The sequence below is a fragment of the Lycium ferocissimum genome, chromosome 5, assembly GCF_029784015.1.
Source record: "Lycium ferocissimum isolate CSIRO_LF1 chromosome 5, AGI_CSIRO_Lferr_CH_V1, whole genome shotgun sequence".
Taxonomy (NCBI): Eukaryota; Viridiplantae; Streptophyta; class Magnoliopsida; order Solanales; family Solanaceae; genus Lycium; species Lycium ferocissimum.
The window spans coordinates 641,779-660,979 of NC_081346.1; the positions used below are offsets into that span (position 1 = coordinate 641,779).

General features: G+C 35.5%; 2 protein-coding genes across 3 annotated transcripts; one reads left to right on the forward strand and one right to left on the reverse strand.

Moving 5' to 3' along the window:
- The first annotated feature begins 1,309 nt into the window (after positions 1 to 1,309).
- LOC132055272 (17.4 kDa class III heat shock protein) lies at positions 1,310 to 3,239 on the forward strand. Its single transcript, XM_059447006.1, has 3 exons — positions 1,310 to 1,467; positions 1,638 to 1,841; positions 2,758 to 3,239. The coding sequence occupies exons 2-3, from the start codon at positions 1,653 to 1,655 to the stop codon at positions 3,013 to 3,015; spliced, it is 447 nt and encodes a 148-aa protein (XP_059302989.1). The 5' UTR covers positions 1,310 to 1,467; positions 1,638 to 1,652; the 3' UTR covers positions 3,016 to 3,239.
- An 836-nt stretch (positions 3,240 to 4,075) lies between these two features.
- Positions 4,076 to 14,544, reverse strand: LOC132055273 (protein SLOW WALKER 2). 2 transcript variants are annotated; one of them, XR_009414550.1, is made up of 17 exons: positions 13,826 to 14,544; positions 12,352 to 12,427; positions 12,141 to 12,260; positions 11,716 to 11,791; positions 11,302 to 11,370; positions 11,123 to 11,203; positions 10,339 to 10,410; positions 9,708 to 9,800; positions 9,384 to 9,536; positions 8,988 to 9,071; positions 8,721 to 8,864; positions 7,555 to 7,644; positions 7,105 to 7,187; positions 6,657 to 7,010; positions 5,840 to 6,062; positions 4,307 to 5,248; positions 4,076 to 4,150 (listed from the first exon to the last, which is right to left on the reverse strand). XR_009414550.1 is itself a non-coding variant. In XM_059447007.1 (16 exons), exons 1-16 carry the CDS (start codon positions 14,427 to 14,429, stop codon positions 4,556 to 4,558), a joined length of 3,015 nt encoding a protein of 1,004 aa, XP_059302990.1. In that variant the 5' UTR covers positions 14,430 to 14,544; the 3' UTR covers positions 4,076 to 4,555. The 2 variants fall into 2 exon arrangements, 1 of the variants encoding a protein (XP_059302990.1); XM_059447007.1 differs by having other exon boundaries at positions 4,076 to 5,248.
- Between the last annotated feature and the right edge of the window lie 4,657 nt (positions 14,545 to 19,201).

Here is a 19,201-nt window from a genome sequence, read left to right on the forward strand (position 1 = left end):
TATTACTTGAAATTGAATTGCTTCTCCTTTTATCAAAAGCAAGCTATGATGATTAATAGCTAAAGGTACAAACAAAATATTAGATGCGAATTATGATCTATCATTGAATAATTTTCTTTTCAAGTCATTAAACTGTTCGTTGGGACCGTTAACTAGGGAGTATTATAAAGCGGTCGGTCATAATTTAGCCGAAATGGAAAGATATTTCTTCCCTCCGATAATTTCCCCTCAATTTAATTAGCTGATACTACTGTAACTTGTCAAAAGGATGGTCCTTTAATTCCGGCCTGTTGAATTATTAGCTTTTCATGATGTCACATAATTAAAAATGTCATTGACAAGTCCATCCAAAGTCCCACACAAAAGAAGAAATGAGACAAACGACCAGAGATAAATCATACTCCCTCTGCCCCTATTTAACGATACTTTTCGGATTTTGAAATTTAAACTGTATGAATTTTAATATATATTTTTTGTGAAATTACTATGAGAAAAAGTTGTAATTTATAGTACATTCATATTGTTTTCAAATATATAATATTAATTTTAAAATATTGAATTAATCTTATCCAATTTAGCTTTAAAATTTAGTTAAATTGACTCTCAAAAAACGAAAAGTATTACATAAATTGAGAGAGAGAGTGTGTGTGTGTATAGGTCTTTCTATTTTTTTTTCCCCTAAGATGTTTAAAGATATAATCTATTAACTCGAGAAATAAGAGCTTGACAAGGCGCTTAGACGTAGGTGTACAATTGGCACCCACGGAATTCAGACACATTTTATGTGTGTTAGATGGAGAATTCATACAAGTCGTACTAACTTATTGGCACCCAACTTACTTTTTTTGGCTTATAAGTTGTATAAGTTATTTTCAATTTATAAGCTGTATTTTTTAAGCTAAGCCAAACGGGCCCTTTGTCATATAACACCTCTAGATTTGAAGCGTCTTCGGTCGCCACTGAATGCATGATCTTGGCTAAAACAAGATTATGAGTATTTATGTCATTTTAGGATTAAGTAATATGTAGAAGCAAATTATCTCGTACCTGTTTCAAGTTGCTGTCAAGTGCCAACCTAATACATGGAAATTAATCAAAATCTGCACATTAACAATTACTGTCATATCATACTTATGGAAAAAATTCCCCCCATAAGTGGGAGGAACTACACGTGGACGACTATGATAAGATCACGGCGATGCGCCAAACATAACAGGTGTCCCCATATCTGGCAAGTTCCTAATCTTCTAGATACTTCGTATTATCGAAAAAAAGAAGAAGAAAGAGCAAGAACCTACTAGAAGTATCTTTCACCAGGTAGATACTTAGCAATACCCCCCTTTTTAAATAGGAACTTGCTGCGTCCTTTTTCTCGATCATCAGTCAGATAATCTCTTCCAAGAACAACCTCGTATTTTCCCAGAGACATACAACAATCTTAAATATCAAAGCGAATAGTTCGCACTGGTAAGACAATTTTCCAAAATTATGCTATTATTGGGAGGGTTCGGGTGGTTTCTTTTTCAGGTTTCACATCATTTTTTTATCTATGAATAATAATCAGTTTTCGAGTAATTATGTCCTTTCTTTATGGGGTTAACCTAAAAGTAATTTAATGGTTAATGTGTAATGTGTAGATTTTTTGTGTGAAAATGAGTACAGTTGTGGATGCGGTGAGCCAACTTCTCCACTTCCCAGAATCCATTGAGAGGCTTGTTTTTCCGTCAAGGCCAAATGAGAGCAGTGAGGACAGAAGTAGCATTCCAGTGGACATTCTTGATACCCAAAAAGACTACATTTTCTATATGGATGTTCCTGGTTTATCCAAGTCTGACATTCAGGTTTGTATCACAACACCATCTTCAATTATGTCTCAAATCCTTTCTTCTAGCTTGTAATTTTACTCATCTTCATGTGAATTGGCAAATGAGCGGGTTAAAATAAGTTAAATCAATATTAAAGTGACAATCTAACTCGTCCAAACTGAAATGGAACTTAATTTCCTAACTTGACCTAATTTCGACCTGATAATCTGTCCCCTCTCTCTCTCTCTCTCTCTCTCTCTTTTTAACTCACAAAAGTGAAAGCTAATTCTTACTCCCTCCGTTTGATTATCTTCCTTTTATTTTTAATTTCTTACAAAAAGATTAGCATATTTTTATATTTAAAAATAAAAAATAATTTAATTTTATGAGGTGATTTACGATCATAGATTTATTTTGGACCACACATTTTAAAAGTTCACACATTTTAAAAAGTTTTCTTTTATTTCTTAAATTATATCTATCAAATTAAGACAATTTTTTTGGGATGAAGGGAGTATAATTTTTCGTGAAGTATTATATTTTACTAGACCCATGACATTTTTCATCCAATAGCGTCCATTCCTAGTTCAGATGGGTCATAAGTTAACCCATTTAAACCCGGGACGGGTTGGATAAGTGTTACTAGATGCGAATGGTAGGCGAATTTAGCTGGTAGCCTAATGGGTTTACGTGAATTTTGTCGCATTTGTTCAGAATCTGTACATGTAATTATAAATACTTGATTGCGAGTTTAGTTATTACTGTATAACTTGAGGTGGTTGCAAAAGCTCATAAATTTCAAATTCCATATCTCCTCTAAAGGAAGGGTTGGTTTTGACGCTTGTGCTTGTAAATTTCACTGATATTCAAGAGAATTAGTTATTGGTGACCTTTGCAGTAGACTCTTTACGTATCTGAAATTGTGATTGTTACTTATTGAAATGTGTGGTAGGTGACGGTGGAAGATGAGAACACGCTGGTGATACGAAGCAACGGGAAGAGGAAGCGCGAGGAGAGCGAAGAAGAAGGATGCAAGTACGTGAGGATGGAGAGGAGGCCACCTCTCAAACTCATGAGGAAATTCAGGCTGCCTGATAACTGCAATGTTTCTGCAATTACTGCTAAATGTGAAAATGGGGTTTTGACTGTCACAGTTGAGAAGCTGCCTCCACCCCCTAAGTCTAAGACTGTTGAGGTTGCAATTTCATGAATTCAATTTCATGAATTAAGTTATCATCAATGCACATTTGTGTGTCTTAATTCATCTGCATCAGATGTATCTCTGTAGTTTTTGTGGATGAAGACCTTTTAATGGAGTTGCATTTTGTTCAACTAGGCTTGGGTACCTTGTCTCAAAATTCTGATGTAAAGTTCATTCTGAACTGCCGTCCTGCTATTCTAGAAAATGAAAGTGATTGCCAAGGTAGTATTGTCTGTTTTCCTCATTTTCGATTGATGTTAAAATACAATTGAACAGTAGTCGCCAATTATTCGAGAATTCTTGGTTCAATTCTCCACAGACAGAAATTAGGATGCGAATTGCCCTCTTCTTTTGGGGTGATCTTTAAATTTTGCTCTTTACATTTAAAATTTTTAAATTTTGCCGTTCGATTAAAACCTATGAATTTTAGGTTTGAACTCTTATACAGTTAAAATTTTAAAAAAAATTATAAAGCAGAGTTTAAATTTCACTATATTTATCGGTATATATTTGTGAAGGAATTATTAAAATTATGTTGGATTCGGCATATTTATGTCTTACGAGTAAGTATGTTGGGTTCAGTATAATTTTAATAATTTCTTCATAAGTTTATGTCGAATTCGGTATAAAAATTTACCCATAAATATGCTTTTATCTAAGATAAACTTTTTAAGAAATTATTAAAATTATGTCGAATTCGGCATACTTATGTCAAGTCTGCTCAAAAGACATGAATATATCGGATTCGATATAAATTTGATAATTTTTTAATAAGTGTATATTGAATCTGACATATACGCGATTCAAATTTTACCTTATAATTTTTTTTTTTTACTACGTAATCTCATGGTTTAAAAAACGTTCAAGTTGCAATGTGAAGGTAAAAATTAAAGACAAACAATATGAGGAAAGATAATTTAAAGATCATAAATATGAAGAAAATTTAAAGGCACCCTAAAAGAAGGGCAATCCACGCAAAAAAAATGAAATAGGATTGATTAAATTTTACAAAGTCTGATTCATGTGATGATAAAGAATGACTGTCAGCTACTCGGTAGTAGTACGAACAAAGATGGAACGGATTTATCCCCGCGGCTTTGCACTTCCTGTAATAATCGTTGTCACAAACGATGTAAATAGGACACTTGCAAAGTTATCTTAACACAAAAAGCAGGAAAAATAATGTAAGAGAGGTATCATAACACAAAAAGCAGGAAAATGACGTAAGAGAGGTGCTGTGTTATCAGCTGCTTTTTCTCTTCAAATAGTGTCCGTTTTAACAAAGGATGTAAATATGAACTTTGCAAAGTTATCATAAGACGGACTGTGACGATGCAAATATGACTTTAGCAAAGCTATCGTTACACAAGGAGGAAAAAGAACCTAAGAATGACGCTGCATTATCAGCTAAAATTACAACACAATACACGAGAGCTGACATGATTGAGTCAACTATTGGTATCAAAAGAGCTCCTTTACCTATCTCAGGAGAATCTGCCAGGATAGGTTATCAAAATTAGTAACTCTGCCATGTAAATAAAGGACAAACCTATTTTGAACTCTTCCTCTTCTTTCTTGATTTAGCGGGCTTTTCTGTGCTCTCTTTTGGAATCTCCTCGTTACTCTTTCTCTTCGTTCTTGATTTAATGTGCTTTTTTGGGCTCTCTTTTGTACTGTTGTCCTCGTTAAGCAAATGTTCATAGTCGTCAAGGCTAGCAAATGGGGATTTTCCCACACGCTTGTCTTTCCTTCTTTTCTTTTTTCTTTGATGTACATCATCCTCTTCGTCATCGTCATTTGCCTTTTCTGCATCATTGTCGTCATCACTGCCGGAACTAATGTTAGCTCCATCGTTTTCCAAAAGGGTATCCATATCCTCATCGCTGGCATCACCAATCAATTCATCATCGTCTTCATTAACAACGTCGTCCAAATCACTGTAATCGTATTCACCATTAGCTTCCAAGGGAAGTCCACGGGATTCTAACATGCTGTCAATCTCCTCATTTTCACTGTCGTCAGCAGCGTCTTCATCAATCTCATCTTCGACATCGCTACCGTCAGCAACCAAAAACTCCTCAGCAGCATCATCCTCCGGTGTCTTCTTCTTTTTCTTCTTTGGTTTCTTCGAGGACTTCATCTTATTCACGTAGAATTTGTGGAAGACAAGATCCTCAGGGGGTACATCTGTTTCAGCCAAGGAGAGAATTTCTGACCCAATCAGCTGCCCTTGCATGTCAAGCTGCAACAAAAATGAGAGAGATGTGATGAAACATGATGATTCAGAGCCCTTTTGGATTAGTTGATCGTAAATAGCTGATGAGGTTCATTTTAAAAATGTTTCCACATAGCAGATAAGGTTCAAGTATTGAAAAACGGTGGCGTGCAAAGTGTTGAAACTGTCGTTGATAAGTTGTTCTTTCGTTGGAATGATAGAATAATCTTGCAGGAAATTATAAATTAAAAGTATCCGTGAAGAAAAGGAGGAACGAGAGAGACAGAGTAGAGAGGAAGTTGGAACTTTTGTTTTGGGGAAGATATTTGAAAATTTTGAAAAATATTAAGGATTAAAGAGTAAAATCTTGGTCAAATCAAAAATACTTATAAACAGTCATAAGTTGGGATAACCGGCGTATGGCTTTTGATTGATTTTGGCTTGTAGGCACTTTCGTGTTTACCAAAAGCGTAGATAAGCTAAAAAAATATCTACAAGCCAGTTTGACTAGCTTATAAGCTTAGTGAAACACCTTATAAGTAAATCAAAACAAAGCCCCAATCAAAGTGGTATACTAATAGATCTGATGGACATCTTTTGTTATCTAAAAAAACTAACCTTCTTAGCAGGTTCAATTTGGGAGCCACCATGCCAAGTGTTATGTTTCGGTTTCTTTTCCATGAACTTGTCGAGAAAAGCAGTCAGCGAAAGATCATTCAGGGGATTACCATTGTACACAATGTTAGCTCCTGAAAGAAGGGTTCTAGCCATGGTTGCAACTGATGGATGCGCATGCGATGCAAGTACCATCAGCTCCCACCAGCTAACACGGTCTGCATTGCTGTCAATTCATAAAAAGACAGAGAAGGAAAATTATATACTCTGTATACTCAGAAGAAATTGATAAAAAAAAAAAAAAAATCTATTACTAGCACTAAGAGTGGTTTGCATGCCGACAACAACAATGCAACAATTAATTGGCATATCTCCCACCGTTCTACTTTATGACACTCTTTCGTTATTGATCCGTCCCCATCACCTTTCTACCTTTGGACACCTTTTTAATTTTAATATTATCCTTTTACCCTAGATGAGACATTCTGTTTTTCTGGATAACAGTGGTGTCTTGGCCAGCTTACGACCCTAAATGAGACGATCTTATAGAAGTGAAATGGCAGGTTGTAGACGAAACAACTCTAAGGATGTTTCTGGTATGCTATATAGCTGTCACTTAGGTATCAAATGTTCCATTTCTTTCTTAAATTTCAGTGTCCAATCAAACCCCGTAATGTAAAAGGAAAAAGAGGAAGTAACAAAGTGTAGAGCTCAAGCCAAAAAGGAATCATAGCCAGTTAAACTGAAGGCAGCAAGATACGCAAGGTAGTCTTTGATCTTTAATTAACATTTAAGGCCAGGAGGAGGAAAATAACAGTACCAGAATGAAGGTTCTCTGTGCCGTGTATCATATCCTCCGGGCAATAAGAGCTTTTCATTTGAACCCTCAGGTAGAAGTTTGCTAAATCCCGACAGCAATCTAGATTCCTTTGGCTCATCTAAACCCCCTCTAGCAGGCGACTCATTAGCTTGGAGTGAATCATCATCATCAGACTCAGAAGAAGAACCACCTTCATCTTGCAGGGAGTGATTGCCATTTTCCAAGTGATTAGCTTCAACTTCACTTGCATTATCCGTTCTATTTGGTGGACTGGGTTGATTTTCATCTTCTTCTATAATATCTTCAAAATGCTCAAGATCATCATCAACAGACTCACTCTGAAGCATCATATTCCTGCATAAGAAAGTTGAGACATTTTACATTGCAAGCAAGATATTTTAGCCATGCCGTAAACTTCGTTAATGCATACTATTCCTAGCAAACCTACCAGAGAGCTGGTTTTGATTTAAGGACCTCAGACAGGAGAAACAAACACCCACATGCGTATTGAGGCGGCTGCTGAATTGCAACCTGTTAATACCACGCACTCAATATTGTAAGAACAAAAACAAATTCTCAAGAGGCAATAACAGTACGTGGCATTTTGAAATCAAATTCAATGGAAAATCAAGCATAGGTCGAAAAGAGTAAGCTCCTTGATGAAGTAAAGTAAGAATGAATGCAATATACAGCTTCGAGTAGCAATTTTCCCTAAACTATGTTTGGATTAGTGTAGTTCTTCAGTGTCTTGGGCAAAGCTATTTAACAGCCTACCATACAAATTATGGAGAATACATGACAAAAGAATTGCCTCAATACACCTAAGCGTGCTGTGCTCTTTCTGTATTGCTAAGTAAGTAAGGTTTTACATAAGAACAAATTCACACCATGCACAAACCTGCATCAAACGCTTCGAGAATGCAGCAATTCGCTTCACATTTACATCATTTTTCATAGCCCTAAGTAGTAGTCCAATAAACAATTCCTCCTGCAGATAAAACCAGAACATGCATCAGACAATAATCAGGAAAAGACTAAGGCAGCAAGAAATGCAACGGTTAGGTCCTAACTGAAGCACAAGAGGTCATCAATTGAATGAATACATGTCATAACCAGCATTGCAAAGAAGTGATACATTGTGATACACTTCCCCTCCAATGATCCTATTTAGATCATACTCACACCAATTACCACACTATCGAGCCCAATATTGTTATTACTATCTTGATAAGGTAACCTAAGCCTTCCTTGGATGTAACAGACATTTGTCATTTGGCTTTCTACTAAGTTGAGCATGGGAAAAAAGAATACCACCAAGTTAAGCACAATCGGAATCTTCAAATTTGCCAAACCTAGAAGTCAGCCTTGAAAAACAAATCCCATAATCTTTAATCACGTCAAATCTCTAAGTACCCTATAGGCCTTTGCTGTCATAAGATCGCAAATCAAGTCTGCATCTAAAGCTTACAAAATAGACCAGACCAGAAGCAATTGAAAACAAAACAAAGGTACTAGAAACAAGTGTAGTGTCGTATAGATCTTGACCTCAGCAATGCCAAGTTGCCAACACAAAGGTTAATCTAGCAGTCCACAAAACCCACCCACCCACCCACCCCACCGCCCACCCACCCCTAAACAACTGTAAAGGACCGAAGTGTTAATTCAAGATTGTTCAAACTTCTATCACCTTGCGCGCTTGTTACACACACTTCCAAAAATTGAAAAGTACTCCCTCCGTCCCAATTTATGCGGCACCGTTTGACTTAGCACAAAGTTGAAATTTGTGGTCTAAAACAAACGTTAGACATTTGTGTGGCTGTTAATCATTTCACTAAGTGTAAAAGGGGAATTTCAAAATTAAGTTGTTTTTAATCATAGAAAGGTGGCATTCTTTTTTTTAGTTTGAGAGGGGAAGGGAATTCCTTTTTTGAGAATTGGTAAATGTATTGATAAACCACACCAAGAAGCTGAGGGGAAGGGAATTCTTAAAGTGTATGTTTGCCCTATCAAAGCTTAAATTGAACCAGAAAGCACAAGAATAGAATTATGAAGGTTTCCACGTACTTTGGAAGAATTCATTGCAGCTGGTAGCAGGAGCTTTGCATACAAGGCACGATAAAACCGATCACTAACAATGTGATTTTTTGCTGAGATCTTATCTAGGAGCATGAGAGCTTGAACTCCAACATTAAAGTTCGTTGAATGAACCTGCACATCCCAAGCAAATATTAGAATGATAAATCAAATTAAAAAAACCAGATACTTATCCAACAATCGAGTGAGTAGACATCCACAAGAACTTTATGACCACTATCATAAATTAGAGCTTACTAGCTGAAACAACACAGGTGTATGGGCCTGAATTACATCATCAGCTTCATCACTTGAAACATAAGGGAATGCTCTATTCACACCCTGCAAAGGAGAAAGTTGTGCAAATGGAGCAGATCACTATTTTTTTCCAAACCAGCAGAAATGTGAAACATACTGAGTACTAATGCAAGAAGCTGCCATGATTGAGCAAGCTCGGGTTGAGACTAGTGAAGAATCATAAAGTGAAGTTGTTGGACATGGAATGTAAAAGGGGCAAACGTGATTGTATGTGGAAAGTGGAAACCAAGTCCACAAATGCAAATGCTCCCTTGAAAAATGAAGTTACTCTGTGTGCAGATCCAGAAGAATTAACAAAAAAGAAATAGAACAAAAACTAGACTAGTCAACACAAACCGTAAGAAGTGCTGATAGTAAGCGTGAATCCATTTCCACATGAGTTTCTGATGAATCTTTTTCTTTCTTATCTTTCGAAGTGCCAGAAACCTCTTTGTGCCCCTCGCTCTTCTTATTCATCATCCGTCCTTCCCCTGCTTCAGATATTAATACCTGAAATGTTGATTCGGGATAAAAGGAGGTAAAGAAAAATATTCCATGGAGTGAGACCAAAAACATTTGATGAGCTTCAATCATAAAATTTGAAGCTCTCACTTCTAATAAGAAGAAAGAGCAAAAATGGACAGAAGGAACTTATTGAACTATGGCAGCTCTAGATCATACCTTAAATAGAGCAAAATATACATCTATCAAACGCTTTGCCACCTTTGGGCCATCTCCCCTGTGACTTAAGCGAATTTGGCTTAAAAAATTAACCTGTCACAATTACAGATACGTAGGACATTAGGACTAATATTCTGCATCAGCAATATCTAGACGACTTTAGAACTACATGTCTGCATCAGCATATTTAGAGATGTCGCAGGAAATTGGAACAACAAATAGGTTCAACAAGACTTGCCACCTGAGTTCTTATTGATGTATGCTGATATACAGGAAACATAAACATATTCGCATTGAATGAGCAAGTCAAGCGATGAAGCAAAAGTAAGTTTCAAAAACAGTAGATCACGAAAAGGACAAGGATCACATCAATGTACCAGCTCTCGTGATCCAAACTAAACAGACCTGGTCAAGAATCATAAACGACAATTACAGCTGGTCTTACTATTTAAAAAACTTTATACTTCTCAATGACAGGAAGAATTTGGATAGACATACTCTGTCGAACAAGAATTATCATATCACAAACAAATAGAGCTTGAAGGGGACGAAAGGTATAAGCAATAGCAAATACAACCAAGAAGTATCAAGTGCAACATGCACAAAAGATAGCAATAAAGTTTCGACATACAGCATGATACTTGGCTCGCAATACCAGACGAGGCCGGAAAAGAAAATTATCTACTTCTTCAATCACCACAGCCTGCACGACAAAAATAACACATTAAACGACAAACTATAACAACAGAAATCATAAGTGCACTCCAATAATGCTAAGATAGGTGCTTCCCAACAGCTTGTGTATAGTCCAGCTACTCAGAGACTTCGATGAACTAGTACAAACCACCAAAACATCGCGCTTGCTTGGGAAATAAAATCCTTATTTCTAATAGGCATTTCAAAGCACAATATTCTAATAACAGAACCATTTTCAAAGAGCACATTATCCTGCTTCGTCTTATTCAGATATCACAGCTAAGTTAGATTTGTATACGCACCAACTTCTAACAATTTGATGAAATTACAACTATGCCTCATTTCTCCATTCTACATGGAATAGATTTATGCATGAACAACATCCTTCAGATGGGCTTTCAAAGAGCACTCTTAAAAGTAGCTTTTTCCCTTTTAGTGCCACTTCTTGAAGCCAACTTGGAAATTTAGAGTTAACATCGTCCCAAAGCTGTTTGCACCATTTTTTTTTCCTTTTGAAGAACTAAGATGTTTGCTTTATTATCATGAACGTCACAACATGAGGGATGTACAGGCTAAAGATGGAATCAATATATGAATGTCAAAGCTAACAAACGAGCAAACATTTATCAGTTCTAGAAAAAAATTACTTGTATGTCTAAGCACCATTTTTTATCAATTCTTGTATGTCTAAGGACGTTCAACCAAATACTTTGTTTTACCTTCATATTTGGATGGTCAGCCAAAAGCTTTGATAGGTGATAATCAGCATTAGATGCAACCTTGTTTTTAGGATCTCCTAGCTGCAACAAAGCCAAAAGATATTAGCTGGAGCTCCACGGTCCCAAGAACTCTCGAGAAAAGTAAATGGCATCAAAAGCAATAAGGTAAACCGGCATACCTTGTTTACAAGGGCAGCAAGCAATCGGCGCTCTTGTTCTGGTTTGCACTTTAGCAAAACATAAACTGTCTACAAAATATAAATACACATATAAGTATTTCCCCACTTTTCTGGACCACATAAACTAAACGAGATTATATTGAGATTCAGATACATCTTATAACCTACGAAGACATCTAAGTCTGTCACTGGACACTCAGAAAATACAAACTTTAGGTTAGCAGTTGGAGAATTTCATTCATTTTGTAGGTCCCGATAGCGTTAACAGCAAGAAGAAGCAATAAAAGGTTTTTCGCAAGTCATGATTTTCTCCTTTTCTAAGAGACGATTAGCTTAAAAACATTGAAGAAGAATTTGCTTTGAGGAGAAACATAGGCAACTGTACAGATGTGCAATAAAATTGTCAATAACAACCTTTAACGCCTTGTCTTTGAGTATATCTAAGACATCTCTTGATGCTTCCTCAAGAGCAGCGATATACCGCTCATACCTGAAACAGAAAACCCTATTTAGCTGAAGATCAACATGGCAGCAAAATAAACAAGCGTATAATAAAGTGAATTATTGGAATAAGATTCCAACATAGTCTCTGAAGTTTAGACCAATCCTCACTTAGTAATATCAAATATAACCAAGTGCAAAATGTCTATTCTCCACATTGACGGAGTATCATGGAAGTACAAGCCCATGCGACATATCAACCTAAAACTTCTGGTGGATCATGGTGTACTTGGACCACTCCTCAAAGTTGGCTCAAGTTTTAAAAGAATGCTTCACATATATTTGGAGCTCAAATATTGTTACCATGAAACATTTGCTGAAATTTGGCTTAAGTGTACCTTTGCTTCAAGCATTCCTCCCAATACCAAAAGAGTAGAAGCGAGTAACCATCTTTTGTGTCCGGAATATGATCTATCGGCCGCTGAAAGAGTGTCTTCAGCTTGCGATCAGGCAGCAAACTGGATAGAAGGAATTCTAAGTAGTCAAACAATAAGGCAACTAAGCATATAAGAATGAGCATCAAGGAAGGAAAAACAAAATTTAGCTCACCTAGAAACAAAAAGTTCTTTCAATGCTTCCAAACCTGACAAAGCATGGCGCTTTCCAACTTTAGCTGTCACCATCCCTACATGTCATTATTTATCTTGATTAGATACAAGCACTCATGACAAACAATCTCACCAGAAAGAATCTCAATATTGCAGCCTTCTAAGAGAAGAGAAAGGAAAGATTAAAAAATTAATAATTGAAGATGCAAACCTGATGTAAAATCAATTAGGATTATGAAGTAATAATACTGGAAAGTTACAAAAAAATATCCCAATTGAGAATATGTATAGCAACAAGGATAGAAAAGCAAAGAACGGGCACATAAGAATAGGAGGATTTCAACAAGCTACAACTAAGTATGGAAAGTTTTCAGTAATTTCCTTAGGGACAATTCAATGAAAAAGAAGAAATTTTAACTGATCCGCAAAGTCTAGACCTTTGCCTTTTGCATATCACTACACCTAGAAGTAACATCCTTGATTGAAATAACCATATCTTCCTAGATTCAAAACTCTAACAAAATAAAGGATTCTTACATTACATGGGATTAGCTTCCATGAGATGTATTTTCTTGTTGAAATACATGTTTGACTGTTCTTTTATAAAACTACTACAATGACTCGATGAGTGCTGAAAATGAGCAACTCTTATGTTGTTAAAGGAACAAACTGTGCAGAATTCAGCTCTTTATTAGTAATTTTTCTCACTTTTATCAAGATATGACTGCGTCTAAATTCTTCTTCTTCGTGATTTAAAGTTCACAAATTCTTCCTCAAGAATAAAACAGAGAACATAAACAACTAGTTTGACAAATGGAATGTGAGCCTTGAAAATTTATGATTTATACCATACGTGATAATAATAAGACATATATTAGCTGAAGGATATCAATAAGTTAACTACAGTAGGACTAGAACAAAATGGAAGGAAAAAAAAAAAAAAACTAATACAAGATGATAACAAGCTACTGGTCCAAACATGAGAGCTACAATATAATAACTTAGAAAAAGTTTGACATAAGCAGCGGCGGAGCCAAGTAGGAGCAAGGGGTTCATTCTGCGGAAAATTACACTGTGTGTTCAAGGTTAAACTTATTTTTTTCATGTATATATAATAGATATTGAATCCCCTCGGCTTCTTCACTTGTTTACTTTTTCATATTTTGAATCCTCTTGAGGGGTCGTTTGGGAAAGTGTATAAGAATATTAATGAATTGAGTGTATTAGTAATGCTGGGATTAGTTCTTATCCGCTGTTTGGTTTGGTGAATTAAGGGCATTCCTGTCTTCAACCATGTAATAGTACCAAACAAGGGATTAATAATACCAAAGCTAATACATGTATTATTTTCTCTAATACAGCCTAACAAACGACCCATTTAGTGAAAATCCCAACTCCGCTACTAGTCTTAAGGGTCCTCCATCAAGTTCCTTGAATTAGCTATAACCAACACAAAGTGAGACAAAAATAATTACCTAAAAGAGCATCAAGCGATCTCAAATTAGCAGTTGGATTATCCCCAATCATAACCGAAAAAGCCGATATCTTATCAGCAGCAGTACCAGACCTTAAAGTAGTAAGTAACATCTTAATATCTCCACTTTGCCCTCGCGACGACTCATAATCCTGAGCATACTGTGCCAATAACCTTTCCCCTAATTCCTTCTTCTTCTCCACTTTCTTTTTCCATTCATCAACATTCTTAAACTCGACAACTTTACTCTTCTTCTCACTTCCAATAACCTTTTCCTCCAATTCTTCAGCATCAACATACCATATAGCCAATGCACTTGCTTTCACAAGTGGAAGCTTCGGCATGTTTTTGTATTTCGTATTCCATAAATTATTATTGTCGACTTGAGGTTCCACCTTGGGCTGTGGGTTCGGTTTTTTGACAAATTTATCGTTGTTGGTTCGATTTTTGTTGTTTTGGTTTCCATCTTTAGTATCCTTTTTGATGCGACCTTTTTTGCGGAAATCAGAGTCATCGAAACCAGATGAAGGTGCAGTGGTAGTAGCAAGACCGAGGGAAGAAGCAAAAGATGCAACGTCGGATTTGATGGCTTCAATATCCTCCATTATTACACAGATTAGCAATGGAGAGCAACAAGAAGAGAGGTGAGGATTTGACAAGGGTTTAAGACTAGTTTGAGAAACAGAAACTGATTACATTTTGGGCTTTAGTTTTCCCCCGGCCCACAGAAATTGGAACTGGGTCAACTTTTTGTTTGTAAATATATCCCGTTTGCTGACGGATTTTTTTTTAAAAATTATTTAGTTTATTTTTTAATTAAAAAATACAATTGTCTTTAAAAAAAATTCTATCTATTTTTTTAGTAGATATATTTTTTTAAAGTCACATAATAATTTTTTTATTGGTGGGTCGGGTCCGATTTATTTAAAAAAATGAGTAGATTTTTTTTTAATCCATGGAAATATTTTTTTTAAACGAACTAGACCCGATCCATTAGAAAAAATTTATCATGTGGCGTTAGAAAAATTTGTCTACTAAAAAAAAATCAAAAGCTTTCTACCAAATTGTGCCCACTGCTAGGGGTGTCAATGGTTTTGTAAAAACCGACTTAACCGATCGAATGGAACCGTACCGAACGATTATTAGAATTTTTTAATAAGACCGACGGTTTTATATAAATTTCTAACCGTACCGAAAAAAACGGGTAGGTTATATATTTTATAAAAATAAACTGAAAAAATACCGAACCGTACCGAAAATACTTATATGTGGAAAATATATTTTATATATTAAGTTTAAAATTAATAAAACATTGAATTTTTTGACTTGTACCTGGGATGATGGAAATGACTACAAGTCGGCAAGAAGTAATTAACACTAAAGTTCCAACTTCAAAACATGTTATGTTACTCCCATTGAAACTAAATCTCGAGTATTAATCACTAAGTTACAAGTTATTTCAACGATCTTGAATAGCAAGCTACAAGATAATCATCAGTCACGTATGATTTAAATTCTTTTATTGGATACAAAATCTTATTAGACTCAGTTCTTGTGTCTCATGTTGATTGATTACTTTTCGCTCGTATGATCTAAATTTTTGTCTTTATTTAATACTCCCTCCATTTCAATTTATGTGAACCTATTTGACTGGGCACGACATTTAAGAAAGAGTGAAGACTTTTGAAACTTGTCGTTCAAAATAAGTCTTGAATATTTGTGTGGCTGTAAATCATTTCATAAAGTGAATTTATTTTTTCAAATTAGGAAAGAGGTCATTCATTTTGGCACGGATTAAAAGGGAAATAGGTTCACATAAATTGAAACAGAGGGAGTATTATCTTACACTACTACAAAATAGTGGGATGGATCTCGATTCTTGTCGTGATTCATGTTTTCTTGATTCTTCACCTTTTAAATAATAAAATGTCTATGGAGTTTTTAGCGAAGTCTTATACAAGTATGCATGGTGTCGTGTACAACTTCTACTTGTGACTTTATATGACGTTTTCTATATAAAATATTAAAAAATTAACTGAACCATACTGATACCGAAGAAAAATTGAGATGATGGGACAGTTTCAAAAAGTCTAATTTTGGTTATGCAAAATAAAATAACTAAAAAATTGGCATGGTATAAATTTTATAAAATTACCGCCCGAACAATACCATTGACACCCCCACCCACTGCCCCTAAGTGCACGGTTCTTTAGGATATAAATGAAGTGTCAGAGAAAAAAAAAAAAGGGCTTGACCAAGTTTGAACCCGCAACCTCTCACTCAAAGTTGGAGTGCCTAACCACCAGGCCAATGTGTAGCTTTGTTTACAAGCAGTGTCCTTGTATTTTTTTAACTTCTATTTTAGTTTTATTTATTAATTTATATATGTATATCTAGTAAAAAAAAATCGACGAAGCAAAGGTCACGTGACATCCCTCAGGCCAAGGTAAATCTGCCCCTGAAAAAGGGTATATTTACACTATTTGTGTAAGGATAGGGGTATATTTGCACTATTTGTGTAAGGATAGGGGTATATTTGCGCCATTTTATAACGACAAGGGTATATATACACCAATTTTTTAACGAGGATATATCTGTTCTAAATCGCAAAGTTGAGAGGTATATTTTCACCTTTGCCCTAAAATATATGACAAATATGCATAGTTATACATTGAGTTTTATAAAAAATCAATCTAACGAAATAAATTAAACATAAATGGGAAAATTACATTCTTAAATCTTAAGATATATACAATTACACCATGTTATATTTGACATTACAAAGAAATAATGGAGCGATTGTTGTAAGGATTTTAAGTTCTCACGTATAAAAAAACATCATTTAATTACTTAGAGCCTGTTTGGATAGGCTTAAAAAAAAGCAGCTTATAAGCTGTTTTTTTTAAGCTAAGTCAAATGGGCCAACTTATTTTTTTGGGCTTCTTTTAAGCACAAAATGGCTCATAAGCTGGCCAGCCAAACACTCAAAAAAGCTAAGCCAAACGGGCTCTTACTAAGATTATTGGGAAACGTAATGATCGACGATATTCTCTTATACAATTTTTCATTTGGCATTAAAAAAAAAACGCAATATCTGAGTGGAAATAAATTGTAACTGAGGGTAAGTCTGTGGGGAGAGAAACATTAATTAAGGGTATACTTGTTAGTGTCATCTCCAATGGCAGTGATTCATCCGATAACAAGTCTGATGAATTCACGTCGTCGACCAGCAAAGTAGTTGAATTTAACTCTGGTTCCCGCAACTCTCTATATGAGTGGATGAATGCATTTATGCGGTGCTGCAACGGGTAAACTTGAGTCTAGCTACGGCGCCGGCGAGTCTCAATATGAGCTTCACAACTGGAAACTCAAGTTCAAACTACAATTGAATCTAGCAACGTATTTTCCAAAGGATAATCCAGTTGAAATAATGTGGGACGATGACGGAAATGAACCTTCATCATCGCTTATCAACTTCGACTATATTGCATATGAGGAAACGGTAATCGATGACGTTGATCGGGAAGCGATAATCAATAATGAGGACAATATAACTGTTAGGATATCAGTAATCTACATGTGTAATGGGAATTTTTTTTATTTTTGTGTCATATAGGAGATTAAAATCTTTAGAAATCGTTTAAAACTAAAAATTATTAAGAATTATGCCAATTTGGACAAGGAACGGGAGATTGATGGTGTTGCCACCACAGCTACCTCGCCGATTTTTGTTGGTCTTGTTGTAGCTACCCATTTAACTTCTTCAATACTACTAAACTGTTTTCCAGAAAGACAAAGTAACATGTGACATTACAGAAATTACGAAAAAAAGACGATGAACATATGCGAGGGTTTGAGACGGTTTTAAGAGAGAAAATAATCAAAGTTTGGGCTTATTTCTATTGTTCGTCTGCCTGCGGAAAGTGGACTTGGATCTAGGGGTGGTTACGAGGCAATTCAGTCGGACATGTGCTTAATGATTCAGCTCATCAGTTACCGAATTTTAGATGTACTAAATTCTAAATGCCCTGACAAAAAAAAAATTGATTGTTCATCAGCTTAATGATTATCTGTTAAATGAACAAAGTATATAAATCTACATCTTACCCAATTAAAATAATCTTCAATTGTCGCGGCACCTTCTTAAATAATAAACTACATTCAATTTTCAACATCCTTTTCTCCTTTGGTTGTTTATTTTGGACCGGATATTATTCCAAATCACATTTTAGGTTTAAATTAAATAGTGGTATATTCTAATTTTTTAATCCAAGATCAGAACCCATACCGAAGAAGAAACGGAAAAGGTCCATATATTCCCGCGTACTATGCGAAATTACACGGATTTGCCCGTCGTTTAAAGGTCAATCCGCCCATGCCCCTAACGTTACAATATGGGCCATACATGCCCTTAACACTAACAAAACCCACTAAAAGTCGGATCCCTCTTTTTTTCCACCCAAACCCGTGACCCGGCCCAAAATAACTGGACCCCCCCCCCCACCAAATATAACCCATCCGCCTCTTTCTTTTCCCTCTCATTTCCCTCTCTCTCTCTTCTTCACCTCTTACTAGGGTTTTGTCGCCGTTTCAAATTTTTCTGATCGAAGAAGGGGTTTTGTTGCTGTTTACGGTGGTATTAGTTAAGGTATGAGTTTATATATATCTATTTCGCTTTTGTATGCTAGTTAAGGTTTTTTTTAACTGTTTGTGTGTGGGTTAGGTTAGGGTTTATATTCTATGCTAGAATCAAGTAAAGTATTCTTCTTTATAGTTGTTTACGTACCTTTATATACTAAAGAACACATATTTGGTCAGTAAAGGTGAGTTTTTTTTATTGTTGTGGTCCTTTAAAGTTGATGATGTATATTCTATGCTAGAATCATGTAAAGCATTCTTCTTTATAGTTGTTTATGTACCTTTATATACTAAAGAACACATATTTGGTCAGTAAAGGTGAGTTTTTTTGGTTGTTGTGGTCCTTTAAAGTTGATGATGTTTCGGTAGTTGGGATAGATATTTGTTTATGGCTGTATTTACTGATGTGGTCCCACATTTGTGTCTTTTTCTATTGTTTTCATGTGTTGTCCGTGAAGATGATTGAGAAAGTGGACTTGGTCTTCCACTATAGGGGTAATTGGGTCTTTTCACATGGCATAGTCTATAATAAAAAGCTGATTCACACTTTGTCTGGTTGTGAAGCTTGTATGATTACTTATAAATCTGTGTGTGAAGAATTTACAAAACATTGTGAGTTTAGTGTTGTAAAACAACTTCTAGTGACTGGCCCCTCGGGGAGATACTACTTGGTTGTTGATGATGATGGTATAAGGACTTTACAATGCTTATTCTCTAAAGAATTCAAGGCTATTAACTT